The sequence below is a fragment of the Dasypus novemcinctus genome, chromosome 9 (genome assembly GCF_030445035.2).
Source record: "Dasypus novemcinctus isolate mDasNov1 chromosome 9, mDasNov1.1.hap2, whole genome shotgun sequence".
Classification (NCBI taxonomy): Eukaryota; Metazoa; Chordata; class Mammalia; order Cingulata; family Dasypodidae; genus Dasypus; species Dasypus novemcinctus.
In genome coordinates, this window is record NC_080681.1 from 37,942,759 (window position 1) to 37,969,593 (window position 26,835).

The 26,835-nt window shown below is 39.2% G+C and overlaps 1 protein-coding gene and 1 long non-coding RNA gene across 4 annotated transcripts in view; one reads left to right on the forward strand and one right to left on the reverse strand.

The window, feature by feature from the left end:
* LOC131279718 (uncharacterized) overlaps positions 1 to 26,835 on the reverse strand; it is a 109,073-nt gene that overhangs the window by 59,765 nt on the left and 22,473 nt on the right. The window contains exon 1 of one of the 2 annotated variants that reach the window (XR_009187152.2): positions 4,342 to 4,471. The exons of the other annotated variant lie outside the window; for it this stretch is intronic. This is a non-coding gene — a long non-coding RNA (uncharacterized lncRNA). Of the gene's footprint in view, positions 1 to 4,341; positions 4,472 to 26,835 lie in introns of those variants that run through there. 2 annotated transcript variants of the gene reach the window in all.
* LOC101429719 (guanylate-binding protein 1-like) lies at positions 2,215 to 26,621 on the forward strand. 2 transcript variants are annotated; one of them, XM_004469685.5, is made up of 12 exons: positions 2,231 to 2,404; positions 11,737 to 11,945; positions 12,421 to 12,548; positions 13,421 to 13,530; positions 13,780 to 13,976; positions 20,865 to 21,107; positions 21,962 to 22,242; positions 22,883 to 23,095; positions 23,888 to 23,990; positions 24,271 to 24,464; positions 24,920 to 25,056; positions 25,577 to 26,621. In XM_004469685.5, the coding sequence occupies exons 2-12, from the start codon at positions 11,756 to 11,758 to the stop codon at positions 25,659 to 25,661; spliced, it is 1,881 nt and encodes a 626-aa protein (XP_004469742.1). In that variant the 5' UTR covers positions 2,231 to 2,404; positions 11,737 to 11,755; the 3' UTR covers positions 25,662 to 26,621. The 2 variants fall into 2 exon arrangements, with proteins under 2 accessions (XP_004469743.1, XP_004469742.1); XM_004469686.5 differs by lacking the exon at positions 24,920 to 25,056 and having other exon boundaries at positions 2,215 to 2,404.

The following is a 26,835-nucleotide window of genomic DNA, read 5'->3' on the forward strand; positions in this document are numbered from 1 at the left end:
CATCTCCCTTTTGTGCTACTATTGGTATACATTTTATATCTATATATGTTAAAGCCCAGTAATACACTTATAATTATTATTCTATATACTTTTATGTCTTTTAAATAAGCTTTGAGAAGAAAATATATATGACCAGAGCTTGTTATATCAAGCTTCTTATTTGCACTTCTGGTTCTCATCACTTATTCTTGTAAAGTTAAGTTATCATCTAGTGTATTTCCTCAGCCCAGTACACCTCTGCTCCTGCCCACCCCTTTGTGCTATTTCTTAGGCTGCTCAAGCAAATACCATAAAATTGGTTGTGTCAAACAATGAGAATTTATTGGCTTAAGGTTTTGACATTAAAAGAAAGTCCAATTCTTGCACAATTATGTTTACTTGTCAAGCAGTTTTACTGAGATCTATTCACATACCATACATTACACATTACTATAATCACAAAGTTGTGTATTCATCACCACAAAAAATTTTAGAACAATTTCATTATTCCAAAACTCCACACCCCTTAGCAATCCCTCCCCAGCCCAACATAACGAGTAATCTAATTTCATCTTTATAAATAAATAATTGTGCAAGAATAGTAAGAAATAGCAGCTATGTACAGCAGGGGAAGCATACAGAAATTGAGAGCAGAAAAATTTTGTTTGTTTTTTATTATTCTTATTAAAGTAATGATGTTTAATAATCATTGAAGTGATGAATGCACAACTATGTGATTATACCAAATACCATTGATTGTATCCTTTGGATGGATTTATACTTTATTAATATGTATCAATAAAATTGATTTGTTTAAAAAAATTCTGTAAATTTTTCTTCTCCATGTTTATATCTACTGTTAAGCCCCTCTAGTGAATCTTTCATTTTGGTTTTTGTACTTTCTACCCCAGAAATTTTATTGGGTTTGTTTTATAATTTCTATCTCCTTATTGATATTCTCTTTTTGATGAGACTGTCATCACAGCTTCCTTTATTCTTTAAGCATTTATTCCTTTATTCCCTTAATTCTTTGAACATAGTTATAATGGCTCCTTTGAAGCTTTTGAGTGTTAAATGCAACCTGTGAACCCTCAGGGGCATTTTTTGTTATCTGCACTTTTTTCAGTGTATGGATGACACCTACCTGGTTATTGACATGTACCGTAATTTTTTATGAAAATGGACATTTTAGATAATACACTGTAGCAACTGTAGATTCTGATTTCTTCCCCAAACATTAAGGGTTTTTTGGTTTTGTTTACTTGTGTATTTGTTTAATGAACTGGCGAAACTCTTTTCCTGAAGTCCATTTTCATGGCATGTGAATCTTCTGCTGTTATTCCTCAGAGGGTGGAGCCTTGGACGTGCTTCCTACACAAGCAATAAGGAGAGGCAGAAACTACAGAGTTCAAAGCTTAACAGTTTAATATTTGCATCCCATCTGGGTGACAGTGAATTAGGGCAGGCGTTTTGCTTACTATCCATCAGCCTCCTTATTCTCACTGTAAAATGGAAACAAAACCACTTTTTTGCATGATTATAATCAGAATGGAATTAGATATGAAACATAGCTAGCTCTTAGAAAACAAGCAATAAATAAAAGCGACTCATTTTCAGTCACTTAGCAAACAAAGGGGCAGTAGAGGGAAGTAGTTCAATAAGAGGATTTGGATGGAAATCACATGGATTCAGATTACTTAGAGTGCTGTGATTTTGGAAAAGTGATTAAATCTTTCTGGTTTTCATTTCTATAAATCATGAGGAAATATTTATTAAGAGATTTAAATCATGTAATCCATGTAAAGAAGTCACCTCAAGCCTGGAACAAGTGTACAGTACTGGGATGCTTCACCCCTCCGTGGTAATTGGGTAGTTAAGTGCCAACTCCAGGCCTGGGTGCTGGGCATAAGACATGCCCTTTCCCTCACTTGCTGCATCTTAAATGTCTAAGCAGGTCAAATGTGAGTATGTCAATAATTTCAAGAATTTGAACTAAAAAATTATATGATCCCTCATTCTGGACTTACTAATACTAATACTGACTGCCAAATCTCAGATAAATTTTATTACATTCCAATCCTCCAAAGACCATTTTTTAAAACATCAGATGGTATCTAGAATCTCTTCCTAAAGTGCATTTTGAAGGTCCTAGTTGAGAAATCCTGTGAAATTCATCTACCCTTCCCCCAGGACAGCCCTGGGAAATTCCTTTTACTGTTGTTGACTCATTTCCTTGCACTCAGTGCTTTCAGTTTCATTTTACTCTAAGCAAGTTAGAGAGGTTGCTTGTTGTCTTTACTTCTAATTAGCTGGTGTCTGAAAGAAAACCCCAGGTCACTGGGGCGGTGAAATAAAAGTGCAAAGATCCAGCGAGAGACAGGGGAATAATAGAAATCCTTCTACCTCAGCTTAGGAGAAAAAGCAGGTAAGAATTTTTACTGCTTTCTCAACAAAGCTGCTTTCCTCCCAGCTCTAAAGGGTGCTGCTCCAGGACACACACCAGTGAAGAAGTTGGGGCAGGGGAGGGAAGGGATTTATAAAGGTTGCTTTACTTAAAAACGGCCATCACCAGATAGGCTGCAGCTGAGCTGATGTGGGACACCAGTTCAGATGAAAATCCTGGTGTTATGAGGGTGGCAGCTTGTCCCTAAGTGCCCACTACTCTGCTGATGTTGAGCTAGGAACAATCAGAGGTGGGACATAAACCAAGACTTTGAAATGCAGTACGAATGTCTTTTTTTTCTCTTAGTATTATCGCTGTTGACTGGGGGCACAATTAAATTACCTTTGTGTTTGATGGAATGCTTAGTCCTGTTCTGACTGCAGCTAAGAAATTTAACCAGCTGCAAACGTGTTCTTTTTATGGGAAGGAAAAAACAGTAGATAAGGTGCAGTGTAAACGCTGACACTGTTAAAGACAAAGAAAAAAAAGGAAGTGAAAGATGAAGTAGATTCATCTTCACTTTGTTTGAGAGTGGATATCTTCCTTTAGAAACATTCTGGGCTAACTTAATCCAATTTCTTTGTGCTCACTCACTCCTTAACCCTCTACAACTAAACACCTGCTCCACTACTTGACTAGACGGGCTTCCTCTGTGAAGAATCTACTATAAAGAATCACGAAAGGCAGCATCTTTTTGTACTTGACCTCTGGATACACTCAGCAATTCTCTCATCCAACCTTCTAGAAACTCCTCCCCTGAAGTCCTTGGCTTGGCAATAGATTTGCGTATCACCCTCTTGGCTGACCCTGCTCTCTGTTGTTTGTTAGCTCCTTTTCATCATTTTCCTCCTTCTTTTTCTCCATTTCCAAATGGAAGAACAAAACAGAAACCCTACAAGTGCAAGCCTGGAAATATATTTTATTTGAACAATTTTCTCTCTGGTTTCCTGATGTGTTTCTTCTAATCTCTGAATCCAAATGTCCTGGCCTTCGGTTCTCTTCCACCTTTCCCTCTCTTCTTGCTTTCTCATAATCATCAAGACATATAATAACATGTATTTTTTACTTTTAACCCCAAAACTAACCAACAAACACGTTTTATTACTTCTGTTTTCTAGAAAACAGGCTTAAAGAGCTTAAGTGACATGCTAAGTATCATACAACTACTGTTTTACTCCGAAGAAAACACTTAATAGCCAACACATTTCAAAGTCTTTTGTTTGGTTTCCCTATTGATCCTTGCATTTATTCTATAGTCTTAATACACAAAAGGAGTATGGTAAGAACATATCAAGAATTAGACTTTCGGACTGGGTTGCAGAAGATCAGAGTCAGTTTCCTATATGGGGCACCAAAACTTAGACTCTACATGTATAGATGCCGTGAGAATTGGCTTGCCCTAGAGAGCAATGAAGGTATCACGCAGGGAACATTTAAGGCTAAATGTTTTATAATAGTAATTACACAGGATGTCTTGTATAAGTAAAAAATGTTTAAGAACTCAAGGAAATGTCTTCCTCTCTCACATTGTCTCAAAGCAGAATAGTTTGAAAGCCCCAACTTCTTCATACAGATGTCCCTTCCACTTCCTCAGTTTTTCTAGTTAATTGGTTGGCTATTTTTCCACATCTTTACCATTTCTTTATATATTTCTTATCAACTTTTATTGTCCCAAAATATATAAAAGTTAGACAACTTGGGGGGGGGGGCGGTGCGGGAAGGCAGGAAACAGAAATACTGTAGTGGGAGGGCAGAGAAACCAGACAGAAATTTGTACATTAGGTACTCTGACAGTGTATTAGTCAGCTAAAGGAGTGCTAATGCAAAGTACCAGAAGCCTGCTGCTTCTATAAAGGGTATTTATTTGGGGTAGAAGCTTATAGTCACAAGGCCATGAAAGAGTAAATTACTTCCCTCACCAAAGTCTGTTGTTCCGTGTTGGAGCAAGATGGCTGCCGGTCTCTGTGAGGGTTCAGCCTTCCTCTCCCTCCTAAGGCTCGTGGTCCCAGCTTCTTCCAATCTCAGCTGTAGGCTGGAGGGCTCATCTCTCTCCCCAGAGTTCATTTCTTCCTGGGCTCAGCTGCAGCAGTAGGTTATCAAGCTCCGCTCTCTTCCCAGGACCTCTGCAGTCTACACAGCTGTCTTTCTTCCTCTGCATCCTTCTTTTCTGTGAGTGTCCATGCACCAAGGGCACAGGAACCAAACATCCTACTGATGTGGCCAACTCAAAGCCCTAATCTTAATTTAATTAAGCAAAAGTGATACCTCTGACTTTAATACAATCTAATACACCCAGAGGAACAGACCAGTTTACAAACATAATCCAATAACCCTTTTTAGATTTCATAAATAATCTCAAACTGCCACAAGACAGTTTGTAAAATCTTTGTGGCAACAACTCTTCAGTGGATTAAAATAAAATAGGGACTTTACTCATAGGCTGCCTCAACACTCGAAGATCAGTGGTAAAATAAGGGTCATTTGCACTGTCATAACTCCTTCCCTTCATTACTCGGGGACATCCCTGACATTTGTTTACACAAGATAGAAAGCTTCTCCCTCTCCTCCCTGTGTCCTCCTGAGTTCATGCCCCTGTGAAAGTAAAAAACTACCCAACCTCAGTCTTGCTTGTCAGCTACTACAGCTCCACCTATTACACTTTAAAGCCGTAGTCCCCAGTTCCACCGTCACATTTTGCTCCTTGCCTCCTTGGTTGAGCCTGTGTTCCTGGTGTATTCTCTTCAAGGTTGCTGCTCCTCTCTGTTCCAGGATCTGTAAGTGCTAATACACTAATGAACTTTCCTTCTATATAGCTCTAGAGTCGCTTGTCCTTGCCATATGTTTATATAAAGATCCTTTCTCCTTCCTACACGTACACTTTCTGAGTTAGGTGTGAACGAGGAATTGACTCCTATGTTGTGCTATGTCTCACTCTAAAATCTCCTACGATCCTGTAGGCTGTGGTTTTAAAAGGAAGTGCATCCTGATGACTGTAGACATAAAAATGGCTTTAGGCAGTTTTCTGTGGAAGAAGGGGAAACACTCTGTGGGTGGTAGTGTGCGGTCACCCCTCGGGCTGAAGTGTGGTTTGCTGGCCTGGCGGGGGAGCAGACGCGGCAGGCCTAATTCCAAGCCGCTGCCCCCATAATAGGGTGGCTGGTCGGACTCACCGCCACCCCTGAAGGGAGCTCGGCATGGGCGCAGTGTGCCCTCGGGTCTCCCCTTCTCGGCAGCCATGCTTCCGCGGCCGCCCCTCCTCCCGGATAGCGCCACACGATGCCTTATGAGGCAACACCCTTCTTCTTCTTTCTCCCTGCGCAGGCGCAGGGCAGAAAATTCCAGTCTGCCTCCCCCCCCCACAGCAGCAACAGCCAGGCGCAAGGCGGGAAACTCAAGTCTGCCCTCTACCACAGCAACAGCAGCCACCAATCCCTAAACCCTGCCACTTCCCCCAGCAACAGCAACAGCCAATCCCTAACCACCACCCCTCTCCCTTCCAGTACCTCCCACCAACCTTTCTCCCCAGTAACTGCTTGCGGCAACCAATCAGAACATGGCATAAGCTTCGACCGATCAGCCTTCCCCAGCCCCTATAAAACTGTAGCCACTTCCTCAATAAACTTGGACCTGCGTGTTTACCTCATCTCCGCGGTAGTTCTTCTGCCGTGCGCCCTCCAGTCCTGAGAGCCCCCGACAAGGGCCTGGCCTCCCTTGTCCCCAGTTCGTCGCCTGCTTCGCCGGGCGACCCCTTCGTCGCCGGCTTCGCTGGGCGACCCCGTCAGCCGAACCGCGCAACCCCTGTGAGACCGACCCCTCGTCTGCTGCCGGACCGACCCCTCGTCTGCTGTCGGACCGACCCCTCGTCCCAAGCCGGACCGACCCCTCGTCCAAAGCTGGACCGACCCCTCGTCCGCAGCCAGACCCCACCGCCACCGACCAAACAAGCCGCCGCAGTAGTGGCATTCTGTTGTAGTTGAATCCTTAAAAGCAATTAGGCAGATAGTGGACCAGAGTAGAAGATATTAAACTCTTAGCGGAAGAAACAGAGTCTGCAACTGCAAGCAAGATAGTTCCATCCATCTGCCCCACGGGATCTAAGCCCACTCTCAGAGGCAGAGTGGGCATCACTATTCCCAAATCCTTAAGATTGGGGAATGAACAATGGATCAAAGTAGACTTATTATTCTAGCAGTGGAAGACATTTTATCATTGAATGTGGAGGCAGTGGCCATTGGAGGTTCTGAGGGGAGGGAGAAGCACTTTGGGGACTTGAGAATTGTCCTCAGTGAAGTTGCAATGACAGATACAGGCCATTACTTATCTTTCCTTAACTTACAAAATTCCCGGGAGACAGTGTAAATTATAATGTAACTATAATCCATGGTTAGTAGCAATGCTTCAATATGTACCACATTAATGAAGGATATTGTGGGAAAGTGTGGGAAGGGTACAAGTAGGGCATACAGGAATTCCCTAATGTTTTTATGTAACATTTATGTAATCTAAAGTTTCTTTAAAATAAATAAATAAGATGACAAACAAAAGATTCATATAGGAAGCAATTTTTTAAAGCAGCTTTATCGAGGTATGATCAATGTGCAATAAGTTGCAGATCTTTAAAGTGTATAATTTGGTAAGTTTTGACATACACATACAGCTATAAAACCATTATCGCAATCACATGATGAATGTAGACACTACCCTCAAATGTTACCCATGTGCACTGTAAACTCCCTCTCCTGCCCCCCCACCCTCCATCCCCTGAAACCATTATCTCATTTCTGTCACTGTAGAATAGTTTGCATTTTCTAGAATTATGTATAAATGGAATTATAGAGTCTGTACTCATTTTTATCTTGCTTCTTTGCTATTCATACAGGTTGCTGTGTTTATTATATATTCATTACTTTTATTGCTGAGGAATATTTCACTGTATGGCTATTTGACAGTTTATTTATTCATTCATCTGTTAATGGACACTTGGGTTGTCCACAATAATAACTGCTATTATTGTTCCTTCAACCCTTTAGGGTAATTCTTTCACTGGCAATACTCAGTACTCTACTGATACTCAAGGGAATTTTTGCATTTCTCCAGAGTTCTTGCTCTGCACAGCTCTCTCATCTGTGGTACTCTGTCCTATGCTATTAGCTGCCTTGGTCTCCCTGGACTCTCAGCTCTGTTTGCTTGACTCAGGTAGTCCACTGGTCTTTACCAGAGTTCCCCCTCCCCATGCCATGGCCTAGGAACTCTATTCCTAGGAATTCAGAAACCAGTGACTTATAGGGCTTATCTTGTTGGTATCCCATATCTTACCTGGTATCTGGTGTCTTGAAAATAATTATTTAATATATTTGTCCATTTTTTGGTTGTTTCATGTGGAATGATAAATCCAATGCCTGTTGTGGCAGTTTAAGATTATTTATGAATTCTAAATAGGGTTATTGGATTATGTTTGTAATCTCTCTTCCCAGGGCTGTCTCTATGGAGCATTCTCTCTTCCTGTGTATCTGCTTCTCTGTGTATTTACTTCCCCATGAGAATCTGTTTTATCCCAAAGAGGGCTGGGACTTGATTTTGAATTGCATTCTAATGATGTGGTTGGAATAGAGCCCTAATATTTACACAATTTAATCAGACATCTCAGCTGAATCTAATTCAGTGAAAGGATTATCACACTGGAAAGCAAAGATTGGAAAGAAAAGAGCCATGATTCAACAGAAGATTCTTTATGATTACCTGTCAGGATACAAAGCAATATGCCTTGCCTGACCACAGAACCTAGATAAGAAATAAGCAAACTGACATAGGGCTAAGGTAAGGCCTAGATTACCACATACTGGAGGTAACGGAGAATCAATATACAAGTAAAAACATGAAAAAAATTAAGTGAAAATCCAATGGATGCAACTCAAAAAAGACTTTGACCAAAAGGAGGAAAAGGCGAAGATAACTGAGTTTATATGGCTAAGAGACTTCAAAGTGAGATGAGAGGTCATTCTAGAGATTATACTTATGCACATCTCAGCAGGATCTCATTGACTGCGAAATTAGTCACTACCCCAAATAGTGGAGCTCTTGAGGGCTCTGGAGACACCCAGGCACTATGGTCAGGGGAGATAGCTCACGAGTTTGGTGCCTTGCAGTGGGCTGTATTTTGGAGTTCATGCTCCCTAGTGTGACAAAATTGGACTCAGATGTGGTTTCCCTACACATGGCTCTTCAGTCCCTTCTATTTGAACCTGCAGTTGGTGCTGGAGTTGATAAGTGTACGTCCAGGATATTTAAATCTTTGGGTTGTCCTTGTGCCAGCTGTGCCCTCAGCCTCAACAGAGTTGCAACAGCTACTCTCCAGTTCATTGGACTCACCCAGGACAACTAACAAGGAGGTAACAAAGGACAACCACCATACCAAGGAACCAAGAGAGTCTATAATTGCAAGCAAGAGAGTCCCATCCATCATCTGTATGGGACTGAAGCCCCCTCTCAATTAGAAGTGGAATGGGCATCACCATCCCAGAATCCTCAGGATTGGGGAATGAACTGTGGAATAGAGTGGACTAAGTAGTATTCTACTATAGACTTATTGTGATTCTAGCAATGGAAGAACTTATAGCATTGATGTGGAGGCAGTGGTCACTGGAGGCTCTTAGGTCAGAGAGACGGAAAACAGGTATAATACGGGGACATTTTTAGGACTTGGGAATTGTCCTGAATGACACTGCAATGACAGGTACAGGCCATTATATATCTTGCCATAACCTACAGAATTGTGTGGGAGACAGTATAAACTACAATGTAAGCTATAATCCATGCTTAGTGGCAATGCTCCAAAATGTGTTCATCAATTGCAATGAATGTACCACACTAATGAAGGATGTTGTTGATGTGGGTAAATGTGGGTGGTGTGGGGAGCAGGGCATATGGGAATCCCTATATTTTTTATGTGACATTTACATAATCTAAATATCTTTAAAAAATAGAAAAAAAATTAATTTTAAGAAAAGCTGAGGGAATTAATCACAAGACCTGCTTCACACACAATGCTAAAGTGAATTTTCAGACTGAAATGGAAGTATACTAGAAAGTACTTCAAAGCAGCATAAAGAAAGAAGAATCTGTAGTAAAGGTAACCATTTGAGTAATTGTAAATGCCAGTATTATTGTATTGTATTGTATTGTTTGGTATGTACCTCCACTTATTACTTACTATAAGTGCAAAAATGAAAATGCATAAAGTGTGATAAATCAAGGCTTTTATACATACAATGTACAAAGGCATAAGTGGAAAAAAAATTCTCCAGGATAAAGTATATGTTGGTTCACAAATCAAGCCTCAATAAATTTTTTTTTTTAATTTTTTTATTTTTTATTGACTTTGTAATAATATTACATTAAAAATATATATATATGTGAGGTCCCATTCAACCCCACCCCCCCACACCCCCTCTCCCCCCCCAACAACACTCGTTCCCATCATCATGACACATCCACCGGACCTGGCAAGCACATCCTTGGGCACCTCTGCACCCCATACACATTGGTTCACATCATGGCCCACACTCTCCTCCATTCCATCATGTAGGCCCCGTGAGGATTTACAATGTCCGGTGATTACCTCTGAAGCACCATCCAGGGCAGCTCCATGTCCCGAAGACGCCTCCACCTCTCATCTCCTCCTGCCCTTCCCCATACCCTTTGTCCATTATGTCCACCTTTCCCAATCCAATGCCACCTCCTCTATGCGGACACTGGATTGGTTGTGTCCATTGCACCTTTATGTCAAGAGGAGGCTCAGATTCCACCTGGATGCTGGATGCAATCCTCCCATTTTCAGTTGTAATCACTCTAGGCTCCATGGTGTGGTGGTTGTCCTTCTTCACCTCCATCTTAGCTGAGTGTGGTAAGTCCAATAAATCAGATTGTAGGTGCTGGAGTCTGTTGAGGCTCAGGATCTGGCTATCACATTGTCAGTCCAGAGATTCAAATCCCCTAAATATATCTTAAACCCCAACATTAACTGCACCTCCAGCACATTAGCATGAAAGTCTTATGAAGGGAGATCCCATCTGAGTCCAGATTCATCACACATAAACACCATTTCCAAAGAGGGGCCATCTGCCCTGGTAGTTAACCCCATCGGCCATGACCATAACTCCCATGGGTCTCTTTAGCCCTCAAAGGAACCAATATCTGGGGGTTGTATCTGCTTTATCTGTCTCTCTGACTCTGCTCAGTTGTGCATGAGGGCAAACCTTCTGCCAGCCTCCAGACTCTTTTTTAGAAACTCGTAGCCATATAAACTCATTTCTCCTTTCCATTTCCCCCTTACTTTAGGTCAAACAGCATTTTAAATTCATGGTATTTTATGTAGACATGGATATTCTGCTGATCCGCATTGAACCTTCCGTATAAGGTCATTTTCCAGTTGCATCATCAGTTGGTAGTTGATAGTGGTCCCTCGTTGCCAGGGAGGCTCATCCCCGAAGCCTCAATAAATTTAAAATACTAAAGTAAAATAAAATAATTTTACAAATCATTGGAGTAACAGTGAGATTCAAGAAAGTAGCCATGAGTTGGAACATGGGAAATGGAAATCCTGTTGCACAGCAAAGATTAAAAACCATGTGTTAGCCATAAGGCATGCTTCATTGGTAGGAGCTACTTAAATAGGGCCCAGGGACTTGGGATCAATGATAGAAAACAAAGAAAATATTGACAGGGCAGAGTTGTGTGAGAAATTCTATTAAATAATCTATTACACTATTTTTATTGTGAGTAAATAAAGGTACTGTTTGTGAGTTTATTTTATCTCATAATCAGACTATTTATTATATTCAGGTATAAAGCACTTGGCACTTACTCTGTGCACATGATAAAAACAAATCTTTGTTTAATACAAGAATTAATGAGTGGATTAATAAATATTGAGTTTTTTACATATAGCCAGTATATGTAAATTTTCTAAACCGTATCCTATTTTCCATGTAATGTCAAGTGTAATTTTTTGGTGAAAATTCAAAAAGAAAAGTTTTTCACAATAAATTTCATGGAAAATTTTGGTGATGAGAGTGGTTGAATGTTGATGAATAATCATCATACCAATACTTTCATCAATAGACTACTTTTGTAATACCTATGTTACTTTCCAAAAGGATACAAATGTTCCCAACGATCTCACTGATGCATGCAAAATTTTTGGACATTCTGGGAAATTTTATGACTCCACCTTCAGAAAGCAAAATAATCAAGTAAGAAAGTTCTTGAGCTAATTAGAGACTAGAAATTCCAGTCCATTCCATCTGTTCTTGCAGTGAAGGTGACACCCTGGACATGGCCTCAGAGATCCACATGCCAGGCCCCCTGTGCCTCATCGAGAACATTACAGGGCAACTGAAGGTTAACCCGAAGGCCTTGAAGATCCTGTCTGCCATTCAGCAGCCTCTTGTCGTGGTGGCTATTGTGGGCCTGTACCGCACAGGCAAATCCTATCTGATGAACAAGCTGGCCGGGAAGAAGAAGGGTAGGTGGCACCAGCAGAGCTCAGATGGGCCCCCTCTGTTCTCCCCCACTGCACATCATTGTCTACAGTGATGTAAGGAGAGAAAGTCTGGAGATAGAGATAAACATTTAAAGTTAATCATCAGTCCACAGTTGGGATTTTTATCTTCACTCTGATCTAGAGGATAAAGATCAGCTTACTCTCTTTCCACTTTGTTTAGTTTCTCTTTTTAGAAGTAAAAATGTTCCTTCCCTGAAAGGAATAAGGCAGTAATAAAGATAATCAATGTACATGATAATAAACTATAGGCATTTACTAATATTTTTTGCCTAGTAACAGCAAGCTTCCACTGTTCTTTATTTCCCTATTTTTAATTAAATCTATACTGATGGTGGTTATAGTCATCTAACTTTGATTTACTTTAAATCTTATCTTAATTTCTAGAAACATCTGCTATTAAAACTCCAGCTACTTATGTCTTTCATCCCCTTTGCAGGCTTCTCTCTGGGCTCCACAGTGCAGTCCCACACCAAGGGCATCTGGATGTGGTGTGTGCCTCATCCCAAGAAGCCCAACCACACCCTAGTTCTGCTTGACACAGAAGGTCTAGGAGATGTAGAGAAGGTAAGGAAGGAAGATTCCATTATGGGTTAAGAAGTCCCTCATTTCTGAGTATCTTTTACATTAAATAAGAGCTTTCACTTCACCAAAATACATCATTTTTATTTCTAACATGTTTTAAGACTAAGTTTAGGAACCAGATGTGAGGGAAATATTATAAGCCAGAATTCTAGCAGAAAAGCATGATGATCAGGGGACAGTAATCTAATTCTTAACTACAGACTGTGAGAAAAGCCAGTTAACCCACTTGCATAAATCTTATAAAATAAAATAAAAAACATGGGTCTTTTCCTGCAGAGAATATTAGTTAAGGATTTGGGCCATAAGGTCTTTGAGAATTTGTGTTCAAATTTAAACTGTATCACAACTTAATGGCCTTAGCAAATTATTTGACTTATTTTAGCCTCAGCTTTCTTATTTGTAAAATGGGTGTAATAGATCTCCACATGCCTTATGGTATTGTTTTGAATATTTAATAAGCAGCATCAAGTATATAATAATTGCTCAATAAAATAGCTACAAGTATTATTACGCTTACTGAAATCAATTTTTGCTTTAAGAAAAAAGGAGAAAATTCTTCATTTAAATTGTGCTTAAGGCCTTGGAATGCCCACCAATCTTAATTAATTTGTTTTGCAATTATCTGCCAATAGTCATAAAAAAAGCCTAGTGAGAATCAGTGTAAACCAAAAATACTAATCAGAAAAATTGGTCAAAGGCCTACTAACAACCACTTCTGTTTGGATTTAAGTTTCTCTTATAGCTCATTAGTCTGGAAAAACTCTAATTAAGTGAGCCCGGTTTTATCACTGCTCATCTGTTAAGGACCATGAGAGTGGAACATACTCCTGGTTTAAATACTTTCTGACTCTCAGGGTGACAGCCAGAATGACTCCTGGATCTTCGCCCTGGCCGTCCTCCTGAGCAGCACCTTCGTGTACAACAGCATGGGGACCATCAACCAGCAGGCCATGGACCAACTGCAGTATCCTTTCCTGTGTCACAATAGCCCAAAGTGAGAGGGGGCACCTGTAGTAACAAATCAGAAGCTTGACTGTGAATCCTGGTAAATCAAGCAGGAAAAAAGACATGAGAAATAATTCAGACTCAGAGGAAAGAGCTCACGTACCTACTGATGACCTGACATTTGGGTAAAGAACAAAGATAAAAGGAAGGTTTTAGAATATGTGGGTTCGGGCCCCGTTTGTTTTGCCACCTTTTCTTAGCTTCTCAGCTATGTGACAGAGCTGACTGAGCGAATCAGGTCAAAATCCACACCTGAGGCAAATGAGGTTGAGGATTCAGCCGAGTTTGTGAGCTTCTTTCCAGACTTTGTGTGGACTCTCAGAGATTTCTCCCTAGAATTGGAAGCTGATGGACAAACCATCACAGAAGATCAGTACCTGGAGAATGCACTCAAGCTAAAGCAAGGTAACAAGGACTTACGATTGGAAACACTAGAAAGTCTCATTTTTGAGTGGTGTTTTTATTTACAACTTTCTATATTGTCTCAGATGTTTAATATCTGGATTAATAAATTCAATTAAATTATATCATTCCTCTGTTCTAAGAGCAAGTTTTTCTCTTTAACTTCTCCCTTTCACTTGGTTAGTTAATTTTTATCTCCCTATTGAAGGTTTATGAAGCTGAGGTTAGCCAAAGAACATGGAGTAAAAAGGACAATTATTTGAAGGAACCAGAATAAAGCAAAGCATGAAGAGTATACTAGTCCAGGGGTTGGCAAACTGCAGCCCATGGGCAAAATGTGGGCCAAATGTCTTTGTAAATAAAGTTTTATTGGAATACAGCCATGACCACTCCTTTACATATTGTCTATGGCTGCTTTTATGCCACAGTAGCAGAGATGAGTAGGTGCAAAAGAGATCATCAGGCCTGCAAAACCCAAAATGTTTACTATTTGGCCCCTTATAGAAAAAGTTTGCAAACCATTATATTGGGCAAATCCCCATTTAAAACAAAAAAAATTGCTTTGCAATCATTTTAAACTTACAGGACAGTTGCAAAAAGAATGCAAAACCCATACAGAGGATTTCACCATACACTCCCAGATACACAGATCACCCAATTTTAACAGTTTGCCACAGTTGCCATATCATTCTATCAGTAATCCATCTGTCTATCTATCTACATATCTATTTTCTGAACATTTGAAAGTAGGTTATATGCTTAATGCTCCTTGAACACATAACACTTTCATGCACATTTTCTGAGAACAAGAATATTCACATATATAACCACCTTAAATTATCAAGTTCAAGAAATTTGACATTGATATAGAGCTTATAGACTATATTTCAATTTTTTCAAATGTTCCCATAATGCCTTTGAGCTTGTTCTCCTCCATTATTAGATAACCCAGGATCATGTATTGCAATTGTCTTTGTCTCGTCTCTTGCTTATTTTTTAAAAATTGTGTAAATACATATAGAAACAAATTTTCCCATCTCAACCACTCAGAAACATACCAATCAGTGGGATTAATCATATTCACAAAGCTGCAGTACCTTCACCAACATTCATTACCAGAGCTTTGCCATTACCCCAAACAGAAACCCTACACCCTGTAGCATTAACTCGCCATTCCCCGACTCCATCTTGGTATCCTGTACTCTACTTTCTGCCATATGTTTGCATATTCTAGCTATTTCATGTATGTGGAATCATGCAATATCTGTCCCCTTATGTCTGACTTATTTTACTCAATATGATGTCCTAAAGTTTATCCATGTAGTGGCATGTATCAGAACTTCATTCCTTTTTAAGGTTGAGCAATATTCCCTTTTATGTATATACTACATTGTGTTTATCCATTCCTCGCTGATGGCTGTTTGGATTGCTTTCACAATTTGGCTATTGTGAATAATGCTGCTATGAACATTGGTGTACAGCTATCAAGTTCCTGCTTTCAATTCTTTCGGGCGCATACCTATAATAGAAGTGGGAATTGCCAGGTATTAATAGTATAGTCATTTTATGCTTAGCTTTTTTGAGCAATTACCAATGTTTTCCACAGTGAGCACACCATTTTACACATGCATTTTTAAAAATTATTTTTACTTTATTTATATATTTCTCCTCACCCCCTTTTCTCTTGCTGAGTCTGTTCATCTTTTCTTGTTTTTTAGGAGGCACTGGGAGCCAAACCTGGGGCCTCCAATGTGGGAGGGAGGTATCTAATCGCTTGAACCCCTCCGCTCCCTTTACATACCCATTAACAATATATGAGGGTTCCTATTTCTCTGCATCCTTTAGAGCTCTAGGTATTTTCACAATTTTTAGATAACAGTTATCTTAGTGACTGTGAAGTGGTGTCTTATGGATTTTATTTGCATTTTCTTAAGACCAGGATGTTGAGCAACATTTCATGGGCTTATTGGCCACTTCTATCATCACTGGATAAATTTCTATTCAAGTCCCTTGCTCATTTTTTAATTGACTTGTTTGTCTTTTTTTCTTATTGAGTTGTAGAAGTTCTTTTTATATTCTGGATATTAACCCATTATCATATATATGCTTTTCAAATATTGTCTCCCATTGTCTTTCAGTTTTTGATAATGTACTTAAATGTCAAAAAGTTTTTGATTTTGAGAAGAGGACTTGGCCCAGTGGATACAGTGTCTGTCTACCACATAGGAGGTCCACAGTTCAAACCCTGGGCCTCCTTGACCCATGTGGAGCTGGCCCATGCGCAGCGCTGATGCACGCAAAGAGTGCCATGCCACACAGGAGTGTCCCCCACGTAGGGGAGCCCCATGCGCAAGGACTGTGCCCCATAAGGAGAGCTGCCCAGCGCAAAAGAAAGTTCAGCCTGCCCAAGAATGGCGCCACACACACAGAGAACTCATGCAGCAAGATGACACAACAAAAAGAGACACAGATTCCCGTGCCACTGACAACAACAGAAGCGGACAAAGAAGAACACCCAGCAAATGGACACAGAGAATAGACAATTTGGGGGGTGGGGGGAAAGGGGAGAGAAATTTTTTTTAAAAAATTTTTAATTTTGATGGAAGGCTGTTTATCTACATGTTTTCTTTTTTTGCTCGTATTTTTGGTGTAAAGCCCATTGCTTAATGCAGGGTCATGAAGGTATTTTCCTCTGTTTTCTTCTAACAGTTTTATAGTTTTAGTTCTATGTTAGGTTGTTGGTCTTTTTTGAGTTCATTTCTATATATGGTGTGAGGTAGAGGCCCACTTTCATTCTTTCGCATGTGAATATCTAATTTTCCTGGCACCATTTGTTGAAAACTATTCTTTCCCCAGTGAGAGGATTTGATACCCTTGTCAAAAATCAATTGACAAAAAAACCAGTTGGCCGTGTGGCTTTATTTGTGAACTATCACATAGATTCCATTAGTTTATATGTCTATCCTTGTGCCAGTAACACATTGTTTTGTTTACTGTAGCTTTGTAAGAAGCTTTCCTATCAGGAAGTGTGAATCCTGCAACTTTGTTCTTTTTCAAGATGGCTTTGGCTATTTGGGGTCTCTTACCCTTCCATATGAACTTGATGATTCATTTTTCTACCTCTGTGAAGAAAGCTGTTGGGTTTTTTCTTGAGATTCCATTAAACTGGTGTATTACTTTGGGAAGTATTGATATCTTAAAAATATTAAGTTTCTAATCATTAAGCATAGAATACCTTCCCTCGTTTTAGGTCTTCTTTAATATCATTCATTAATGATTTGTAGTTTCCTACATTCAAGTATTTTAAGTCATTAGTTAAATTTATATCTAGGTATTTTATTCTTTTAGGAGCCATTGTGAATGAGATTGTTTTTTGATTTCACTACACATTTTTCATTGCTGGTGGACAGAAACACTAGTGATTTTTGTGTATTGATCTTGTATCCCATCACCTTACTGAATTCATTTATTAGCACTAGTAGCTTTCATACAGAATCTTCTGGATTTTCTCTATATAGGATCATGTCATCTATAAATATAGTTTTACGTCTTACTTTCCAATTTGGATGACTTTTAATTCTTTTTCTTGCCAAATTTCTCTGACTAGAATTTTCAGTACAATGGAGAATAGCAATGGTGACCGTGGCATTCTTGTCTTGTTTCTAATATTTGGGGGAAAACTTTCCAACTTCCACAATTAAGTGTGATGCTAGCAGTGGGGTGTTCATATATGCCCTTTGCTTTGTTGAGGAAGTTTCCCTCTCTTACTATATTTCTGAGTGTTTTTATCAAGAAGGGAGTTGGATTTTATCAATGCCTTTTCTACATCATTTGAGATGATCTGTTTTGTTTTGTTTTGTTTTTTATTCTATTCATGTGGTATATTACATTGATTGTTTTTTCTTATTGAACCACCCTTGCATTCCTGGGAAATATCACACTTGATCATGGTGAATAATCCTTTCGATGTGCAGTTGGATTTTGCTTAATGATATTTTCTTGAGGATTTCTGCATCTATATTTATAAGGCCTGTAATTTTCTCTTTTTTGCTATATTTTTATTTGGCTTTGGTATTAGGGTGATATTTGCCACATAGAATGGATTGACAGCCTTCTTCTGTCTTAGTTTGCCACAGAGCTGTCTAATGCACAGTACCAGAAATGGGTTGGCTTTTATAATAGGAATTTTATTAGGGGAAAATCTTATAGTTCTGAGGTCATGAAATGTCCAAATGAAGGCATCACCAGAGATACTTTCTCACCTAAGTCAGCTACTGGTGATCCTGGCATCCTGCCACAAGGAAAGATGGCATGTCTGCCAGTCTCTGCCAAAGTTCCCTGCCTTCTCCTCCAGGCCCATCATCTCCCAGAGTCCAGCTGTGGGCAATAAGGCATAGGACACATCTCTTCAGCCTTGAGCTACTCTATAGACCAAGCCTCTTGAGGGCTTTGTGCTTCAGCTTTGACTGCTAGTAATCTTCAAGTCCTCTCTCTCACATGGGTCAAAATGGCAGCTTCCTTTTTCTGGGCGTGTCTTTTTCTGTGTCTTTTTCTGTGTCTCCATTTATATAAGACCCAGCAAGAAAGCAGAGACACAACCTGAGCCATGCCTCACTGACATTGTCCAATCAAAAGCAATCTAATCAGGTGATCAAATCAAGGTCCCTAACAGGAATCTAATGCAATCAAAGGGTTTCACACTCAAAGAAATAATTATTTCAAAAACATTATCTCCTTTTGGAATTAACCAAATTCAAATGTCACTGCCCCTCTTCACTTTTTTGAAGTGTTTGAGGATTGCTATTAATTTCTTGGAGTTCTTGGTAAAATTCACCAGTGAGTCTATCTAGTCCTGGACTTTTCTTTGTTGGAGGTTTTGATTATTGATTCAATCTCTTTACTTGTTTTTTATCTATTGAGATCTTCTATTTCTTCTTGAGTCACTTTTGGTAGGTAGTTTGTGTGTTTCTAGGACACACATTTCACCTAAGTGATCTAATTTGTTGGTGTACAGTTGTTCATAATATCTTCTTATAATCGTTTTTATTTCTGTAAGGTCAGTAGTAATACCACGACCCCCTTCATTTCTTGTTTTTATGATTTGCATCCTCTCTCATTTTTTTGTCAGTCTATTTAAAGTCTTGTCAATTTTACCTATCTTTTCAAAGAACTACCTTTTGGGGAGTGCATGTAGCTCAGTGGTTTCCATATCTGACTGTTTTTGTATTTAGTTGATCTTCAGTAGTGAACCCTTTACAATACATTCTCATGTCCTTCTACGCATATTTTTCTGATATTTTCTTTGTGTTTACCTTGGGTTTAAATTTAACATCCTAAATTTATAGAACTATTACTTGGTTTGATACCAACCTAACTTCAATAGCATATACTATGTTCCTCAACCCTCCATCCCCCACCTTTAGTATAGTTCTTGTCACAAATTACATTTTACTAAATTATAAGTCCCAAACCACTGATCTGTCATTACACTTCATACATTTGCATTTTACATCCTGTAGGTTTGAATTATAAACCAAAAATACTATAGTACTGATATTTATATTTACTGTGCCATGATCTTTACTAGAGGTCTTTATCTCTTCATGCGGCTTCAATCTACTGTCTAATGTCCCTTCCTTTCAATCTGAAGAACTCTCTTCAGCATTCTTGTAGGGCCATTCTAGTGGTGATGAACTCCCTCAACTTTTGTTTATCTGGGAAGGTCCTAATCTTGCATTCATCTTTAAAAGACAGTTCACTGGACATAGAATTTTGGCTTTTTTTTTTCCTTTCAGCACTTAAACAGGTGATCCCACTGCATTTTTGCCTCCATGGTTTCCAATAAGAAATTGGTACTTAAATGTATTGAGGTTCCCTTAAATATAACATGTTGCTTCCCTCTTGTAGCATGGGTCTATTTGGGTTTAACCTTTTGATGTTTGTTGAGCATCTTGGAGTGTATATTCATGTCTCTCATTAAATTGGGGAAGTTTTCAGCCATTATTTCTTTGACTATTCTCCCTTGCCCCTTCATCCTTTTATTCTCCTTCTGTGATTCCTAAAATGCATATTTTGGTACATTTGATAGTGCCCCACAGGTTCCTCAGGCTCTAATCACTTTTCCTCATTTTTAATTCATTCTATTCTCAGATTGAATGTTTAAATTTTCTTTATCTTCAAGTGCACTGATTTTTTTCTGCTGCTACCTCCAGTCTGGTATTGAACCCCTCTAGAGATTTTTTATTTCTGTGGTTTTCAGGTCTGTTTGTTTCCTTTTCATAACTTCCATCTCTGCATGTGATCCTAGAAATTCCCCTGTTCACATGGATATGAATGTCCTCATTCCCCTAGGAAAGAATGCAACACTGTATGTTCTACATCTGATACTCCTTTGCCCCTGGCAATTTGGGTATTTTCCTAAAGCTTTCAGTAAGGGAAAATTGTGAGCTCCCTCTAGGTTCAGGGTAAGTTCTGGAACATGAGCCTGTGATGCATGTCCTGGATCAGTCCTGCAGGCTGCTCTCAGGCAGACTGACATGGGCATACATGCAGCCTAGTTTGTGCACGAAGGTTACTCTGCTCCTTTCAGAACTGGGACCAGGACCTGAACTGGGAGTGTAGGGTGGCTCTTCACCAAGCTGGTGAAGGGATGGGGCTGTAGACAGCAAGGGTGCCAGGGAATCCTACAGTATTTAAGTTGCCTTTACCCTGCTTTTTCAGTGTTTGCTCTATTCCTACAATTCTTTAACTCTTTTCTGGAGCTTTGAAAAAGATGTCTCTGCCAGTTGTGCTGGTAGTTCAAAGTTTCTGTGGAGCAATGGAGCCCTGGAACATCTCACTCTGCCATCTTGATCAGGCTGATTCCAAATCCTTTTTTGTATTTTCCTCCAGGTACAAGTGAAAAAGATAAAAATTTTAATCTTCCCCGACTCTGCATCCGGAAATTCTTCCCAAGGAAGAAATGCTTTATTTTTGATCGGCCTACTCACCGGAAGAAACTTTCCCAGCTTGAGACGCTGCACGATGATGAGCTGGATCCTGAATTTAGGCAACAAGTTACAATCTTCTGTTCCTACATCTTCAGCCATTCCAAGATCAAGACTCTTTCAGGAGGCATCATTGTCACTGGACCTCGTGAGTTCTATTCCCATCATTCCACTCATTGTTAAGGGTAAGAGGGGATGAAGCAACATAAGCTTTGCAAAATGCAAATCTACTCGTATTGTGTTAAGTACAAGATGGTGCCAATATTCCTAAAAGAGTTCCTTAGTCACATGTCTTAGGTGGGAAAAGATAGGAAAGCCACAGAAAATAAGCCCTGCCACTTAATATTGCCCTTGTCAACTAGGTCTGCACTGTCCATTATGGTAGCCACTAGAAAGTGTGGCTATATAAATTTAAATTTAAACTAATGAAAAGTCAAGAAAATTTAAGAAGTCATATCACATGGCCACATTTCAAAGGCTCAGTAGCAAAATGTGACTAGTGGCTACCATGTTGGACAGGACAGATACAGAACATTTCCATCATCACAAAGTATTCTTTTGGCCAACAATGAGCTAGACTGAACCAAATGAAGGATTCCTTTGATTGGGATAGCATCATTTGTTCCACAATATTGATCAAATATTTGCCATGGGATTATACAGACGTAAAGAAGGAAGGAATGGTTCTGTCCTAATGGTGCTTGGGAGTAAAATGAATGCAAACATTAAAAAGTTACAGGCCTATCTTATCAAGATCAGGGATTCACTAAATTTTGGTTATTCATACATATAATATCGTTATCGTACCAAAGGGAAGGTTCTGATTCAGTAGGTCTGGGGCAGGCCCTGGCAGTCAGCTTTCCTAGCAAGTTTCCAGTGATGCTGATGCCATCAATGCTCTAAGGCATACAGATTTTTATAGACATGCTCATGATTACACAGACTAGAGCTGTTTCCTCACCCCAAATGCAATGAGTATCATCATTTATCCTCTACTTGTAGGTCTTGAGAACCTGGTGCTGACCTACGTCAACGCCATCAGCAGTGGGGATCTGCCCTGCATGGAGAATGCAGTCTTGGCGTTGGCCGAGTTAGAGAACTCGGCTGCAGTGCAAAAGGCCATTGACCACTATGACAAGCAGATGAGCCAAAAGGTGCAGCTGCCCACGGAAACCCTCCAGGAGCTGCTGGACCTGCACAGCACCAGTGAGAGAGAGGCCATCAAAATCTTCATCAGGAGTTCATTCAAAGACATAGACCATTTATTTCAAAAGAAATTAGCGGTAATTTTTCTCTCTCATTAATATGGATTAGGCTCTTGGAAAGCAAAAGGACTATTAGAAAATAAAATGGATATTTATGTTGAGAGGATCAATTCTTAATAGAGTTTTTGAAATCATGACAACCACCTCTTGGTAATTATTATAGTAAGAAAAACTAATTTTATCATTATGGACTCAAAGGTTTTTAATTTTTTCTTTCATAGACAAACTAATAATCTTCCTCATAATTTAATTAAACATATGTAATAACATTCAGTGTCTAATCAAATTATATATTCACTGTTACCACACTGCTTTGATATTCTAGCAAAAAAGCAAAGAAACGTGTATTCTTTGTTATCTTGAGCAGGCTTAGGTTACACCACATTTATCCATATGCAATTATTGGTCCAAATTGAAAAGCAGAAGTTTAATTGAAAAAGTATAGCATAAAGCCAGAAATATCCACACTGAAAATCACCCCTAAAGAAAAAGGGACTTCAGTAGTAAGTCATGGTCAGAGGGAAAGACATGGTCTTGCTCAGGTGCTTCTAAGTTTCTAAGGGTCAGAGACTTTTTGAGAAGCATTTCCAGAAATTCTGAGGTCTTGCTAATATCTTTTCCCTGTTATTTGCTTTACTCCCTATTTTGTACATTAAAGGCCCAGCTAGAAAAAAAGCGAGATGACTTTTGTAAACAGAACCTGGAAGCATCATCAGATCGTTGCTCAGTTTTACTTCAGGATATTTTTGGTCCTCTAGAAGAAGAAGTGAAGCAGGGGATTTACTCAAAACCAGGGGGATATCGTCTCCTCATTCAGAATATCAAAAAGCTGAAAAAAAAGTACTTTAAGGAACCCCGGAAGGGGATACAGGTAACCAAATCTATCTGCTAGTTCTGGAGATTTGCTGAATTGCCTATTTGAAACACCATCATGACAAAACATAATTATACACAGATGTGGCTTATTGTCTACACAGCATTCACTCTTTCATTCAATAAACACATACAGGGCTGGTATACCAAATATATTCTAGGTACTCATCAAAGAGTACACACACTTATATTTGAATTATAAATTGAATTATCAAATAATTCACCAGGTTATTATTCTAATCCACTATTATAGTTGTATCTTTTATGTTGCAATGGACAGAAACCCAATGATACTCACTTAAGCAAAAATGGCAATTCATCAATCTAGCTTCAGCCTGGCTTTAATGACAGCTGGATCCGAGATTAAATAACATCATCATCTGTCTGTCCATTGCTTTCCCTGTTCCCCTACTTCCTTCCTCTCTTTCTCCTTCTATCATCATCAATTTGGCCTGCTTTGTCCATGATGGTTTCATTCTTCAGCAAGCTCACCCACATGGGACCACACTACCAACAGCTCCAAACCTAGGGCCCTCGGTCTATAAAGGACAGAGACTCTCTTTTTCTCAGTAGCTACATCAGCCTACTCTAAAGCCCTGTTTACTGGGATGCTTTGGTCATCCCAGGTCAGCGTGGAGCATGTGCCCAACCCTGTGACACCAAGCCTTGACCACCAGTCCCACCAGGGCCAAGGGGGCATGCCTAGAGGGAAAGATGGCAGACAGACAAAACAGGAACAAATGCTCACAGCTAATTCCTACTGCTAACCCCATGTTCTTTGGGTCCTAAGGCTGAAGAGGTTCTGCAGAAATACTGGAAGTCCAGGGAGTCTGTGATTGATGCAATTCTACATACAGACCAGACTCTCACAGAAAAGGAAAAGGACATTGAAGGTGAGGAACGATTCAAGAGAACAGAGTCTCAAAACCTCTTCAAAGTTTAAATAATTTGGCTGGATAAACCTAGGATCATTAAATTAGAGAAAGAGCAGCAAAGATTCATCTTAGCTCCTGGAGTCATTTCTGAGTATGTCAGTGGCATTATGGTTACCCCAAAGGAAAAATCTCAAAGAATTTCCTTTATGAAGTTGACAGCAATATCAAATAAATGTACAAGGAAAACGGAAGTAACACTCCAAATCCTACATGAATTTTTCATGTTTCTTTTCCTCAGTGGAACGTGTGAAAGCTGAATCTGCACAGACAGCAGCAAAAATGTTGGCAGATATGCAAGAGAAGAGTCAGCAGATGTTGGAACAGAATGAAAAGAGTTATCAGGAACATGTGAGACAACTGGCAGAGAAAATGGAGAGGGACAGAGCCCAGTGGCTGAAAGATCAAGAGAGGACTATAGCTCTTAAACTTCAGGTATTTAAATTGCATTATCATGATGTTTCTGTTTTTCTCTTTTCTCTCCACTCTCCCTGAGCACAGACTTACTTTGGCAGCAAAAGCAAGAAGTCCAGGAGAAGGACCTTCCCCACTACTTATACTTTTTAATTCCTGACTGCCTGACTGACCTGGTCTCTGCCTATGTTTGGTATTAAGCTTTTTATTTAGTTACGTCACATTCAGACCTTATTTAGGGTAAATCACAATAAATGGCAGAGAATATCTGCAAACCATGGTAAAAATGTTTTATCTGTATTCTCTTGCTTAATACCATATGAAGCAAGAACTACTATATCACTATTTCTTATGACAAAAAGAGATTCAGACATTGTTAAATAACTTTCACAGAGTCACACAGCTTGGTAAAATATCTGATCTGTTTTCACCACTTAGTAGTGTCAGCAGTGATTTTTTTTCCCCTGTCATTCCAGTATTACTTTAGCTATAAGACCAGAAGAACTCTTCCAACCCCTTTGATCACACTGCATGATGATCTTCCACCCCATCCTGGATACTGTGCTGTTCCAAATTGGGTTGAGTCTGAAGTTTTGTGCATAAATTCAGTATGGTCAGTCTTGGATTCCAATCTTTACCTATCTTTTACTACCCTGTCAAGGTGTGGAGGGTTGGAGCAAATTCTCAGATCTAAGATTCAGAGACCCCACCAGAGTTTGAGAATTCTTTATTTCAGTGTGTATGTTTGTATACATAAGAATATATGTGTGTATGTGGGTATAGAAAATATTCAGTATTGCAATGATAAGATCTTTAGTCAAACATATGATCAAAATTGCCAACAAAGATTATGTTAATGTTATATTAATGCAGGAGGGGGGGAGATCAAGACTGGTACTTAGGTTCATCAGCATCTCATAAGGTATGACCTGAAAAATCTTTCTGTAGCTAAAAGAGGCCAGAAAAAGTAAGTACTGAGCTAGGATGCCTAAAAGAAAGTATAATGAAGTAAGGGTGAAGAAAACTTCAGAAGAAATTCAGTAATGAAAAGTCAATGAATGTGGAAACTAAGTAGAAGTTAGAGATCTTATTTAATGCCATACTTTATTCAGTCTCCATTCATCCCTTTTTAGCAACAGGCCCAGCTACTCAAGGAAGGATTCCAAGATGAGAACAGACGACTTAATAATGAGATACAGAATCTCCAGAGGAAGATGAAAACACCACAGACGATCTGTGCCATATGCTAGAGACCGAAAGAACAGAACTTTCCTGTCACATTTATCCAAGGCATAGTTCAAGAAATTTAGAATTTGGAACAAATGTCACTATACTTGATAATAATTGGGACTTGCGTTTTCATAGTAACAAAAATTTGAATTATTAAATCATGCTTATATCCCTAAAGAGATTTTAAATTGTATAACAAGGATGCATTTAACCTCTACACCAATATAAGAGGCGGCATGAGGTGTAACAAGGACGTATTTAACTTTTATACCATGCAGGAGAAGTTTATTCTTCCAAACAACCACAGTAGAGAAATGGTTACTGAAGAAAGTCCTGGGTGAATGCCTTGGGAAACAGTTGAGAAACAGTTTGCTCAAAAGCACAAAGGGTCCCAGTGGAGGGAAAACCATCCTAGCTTCTTAATGAAGCAAAGTACAGTCTTTAAGCAATAATGTGATTCCTGAACACTAGCAAAAATGCACCAACCTCACTAATGGACTCCAAGCAGATAACTTTATATATAGATCTAGAATCTCCAAATAAGCTCCATAGGAAGATGGGAGAAACCATTAGCATGGGTAGGAGTTGGGTCACAGACAAATGACCTAAAGAAAGCAATTTTCCCTTCTTGCTCAATTTGCCCAGATTATAACTTTAATGGGGCATTTTAGACTTCAGACAATTGACACTGGACTAAACAGAGTAATGTGATAACAATTATGTTTTGCTTATTCATAGCAATGTATAATCTGCAAAGATGGACTTTAAGTGGCGATAGATAATGTGTTTTTAAAAACTGAACTGATTTCATTATTTTCTTATAATCCTAAAGCTTGTGCTAGTATTTTCCCAACTCTTAAGACTCATATTTGAAAGTCTGCTGATTTTCCCTAAATAGAATATGGATTGTTTTTGACACGTTTGACCAATAAATTAATGCTTTCATTATTTCTTAGTACATGTACTCTTTTTTTTCCTCCAGAGCAGAGAGTATTTTTTATTAATATTTTTACTGCCATCTCACTTTATTTATTGATTTTTTATACTTTTTTATTAAAGTTAATAGATCACAAAGAATATTACATTAAACAACATAAAAAAACATAAAAACCATAAGAGGTTCCCATATACCCCACTTCCCACCCCCTCACCCCATCATTTT

Coding starts and splice junctions, on each gene's coding strand:
- LOC101429719 (XM_004469685.5), top strand. CDS start 11,756: ATGGCCTCAGAGATCCACATGCCAGGCCCCCTGTGCCTCATCGAGAAC. Junction 22,243..22,882: donor TATTTCAAAAGAAATTAGCG/GTAATTTTTCTC, acceptor TGTACATTAAAG/GCCCAGCTAGAAAAAAAGCG. Junction 25,057..25,576: donor TTGTGCATAAATTCAGTATG/GTCAGTCTTGGA, acceptor ATCCCTTTTTAG/CAACAGGCCCAGCTACTCAA.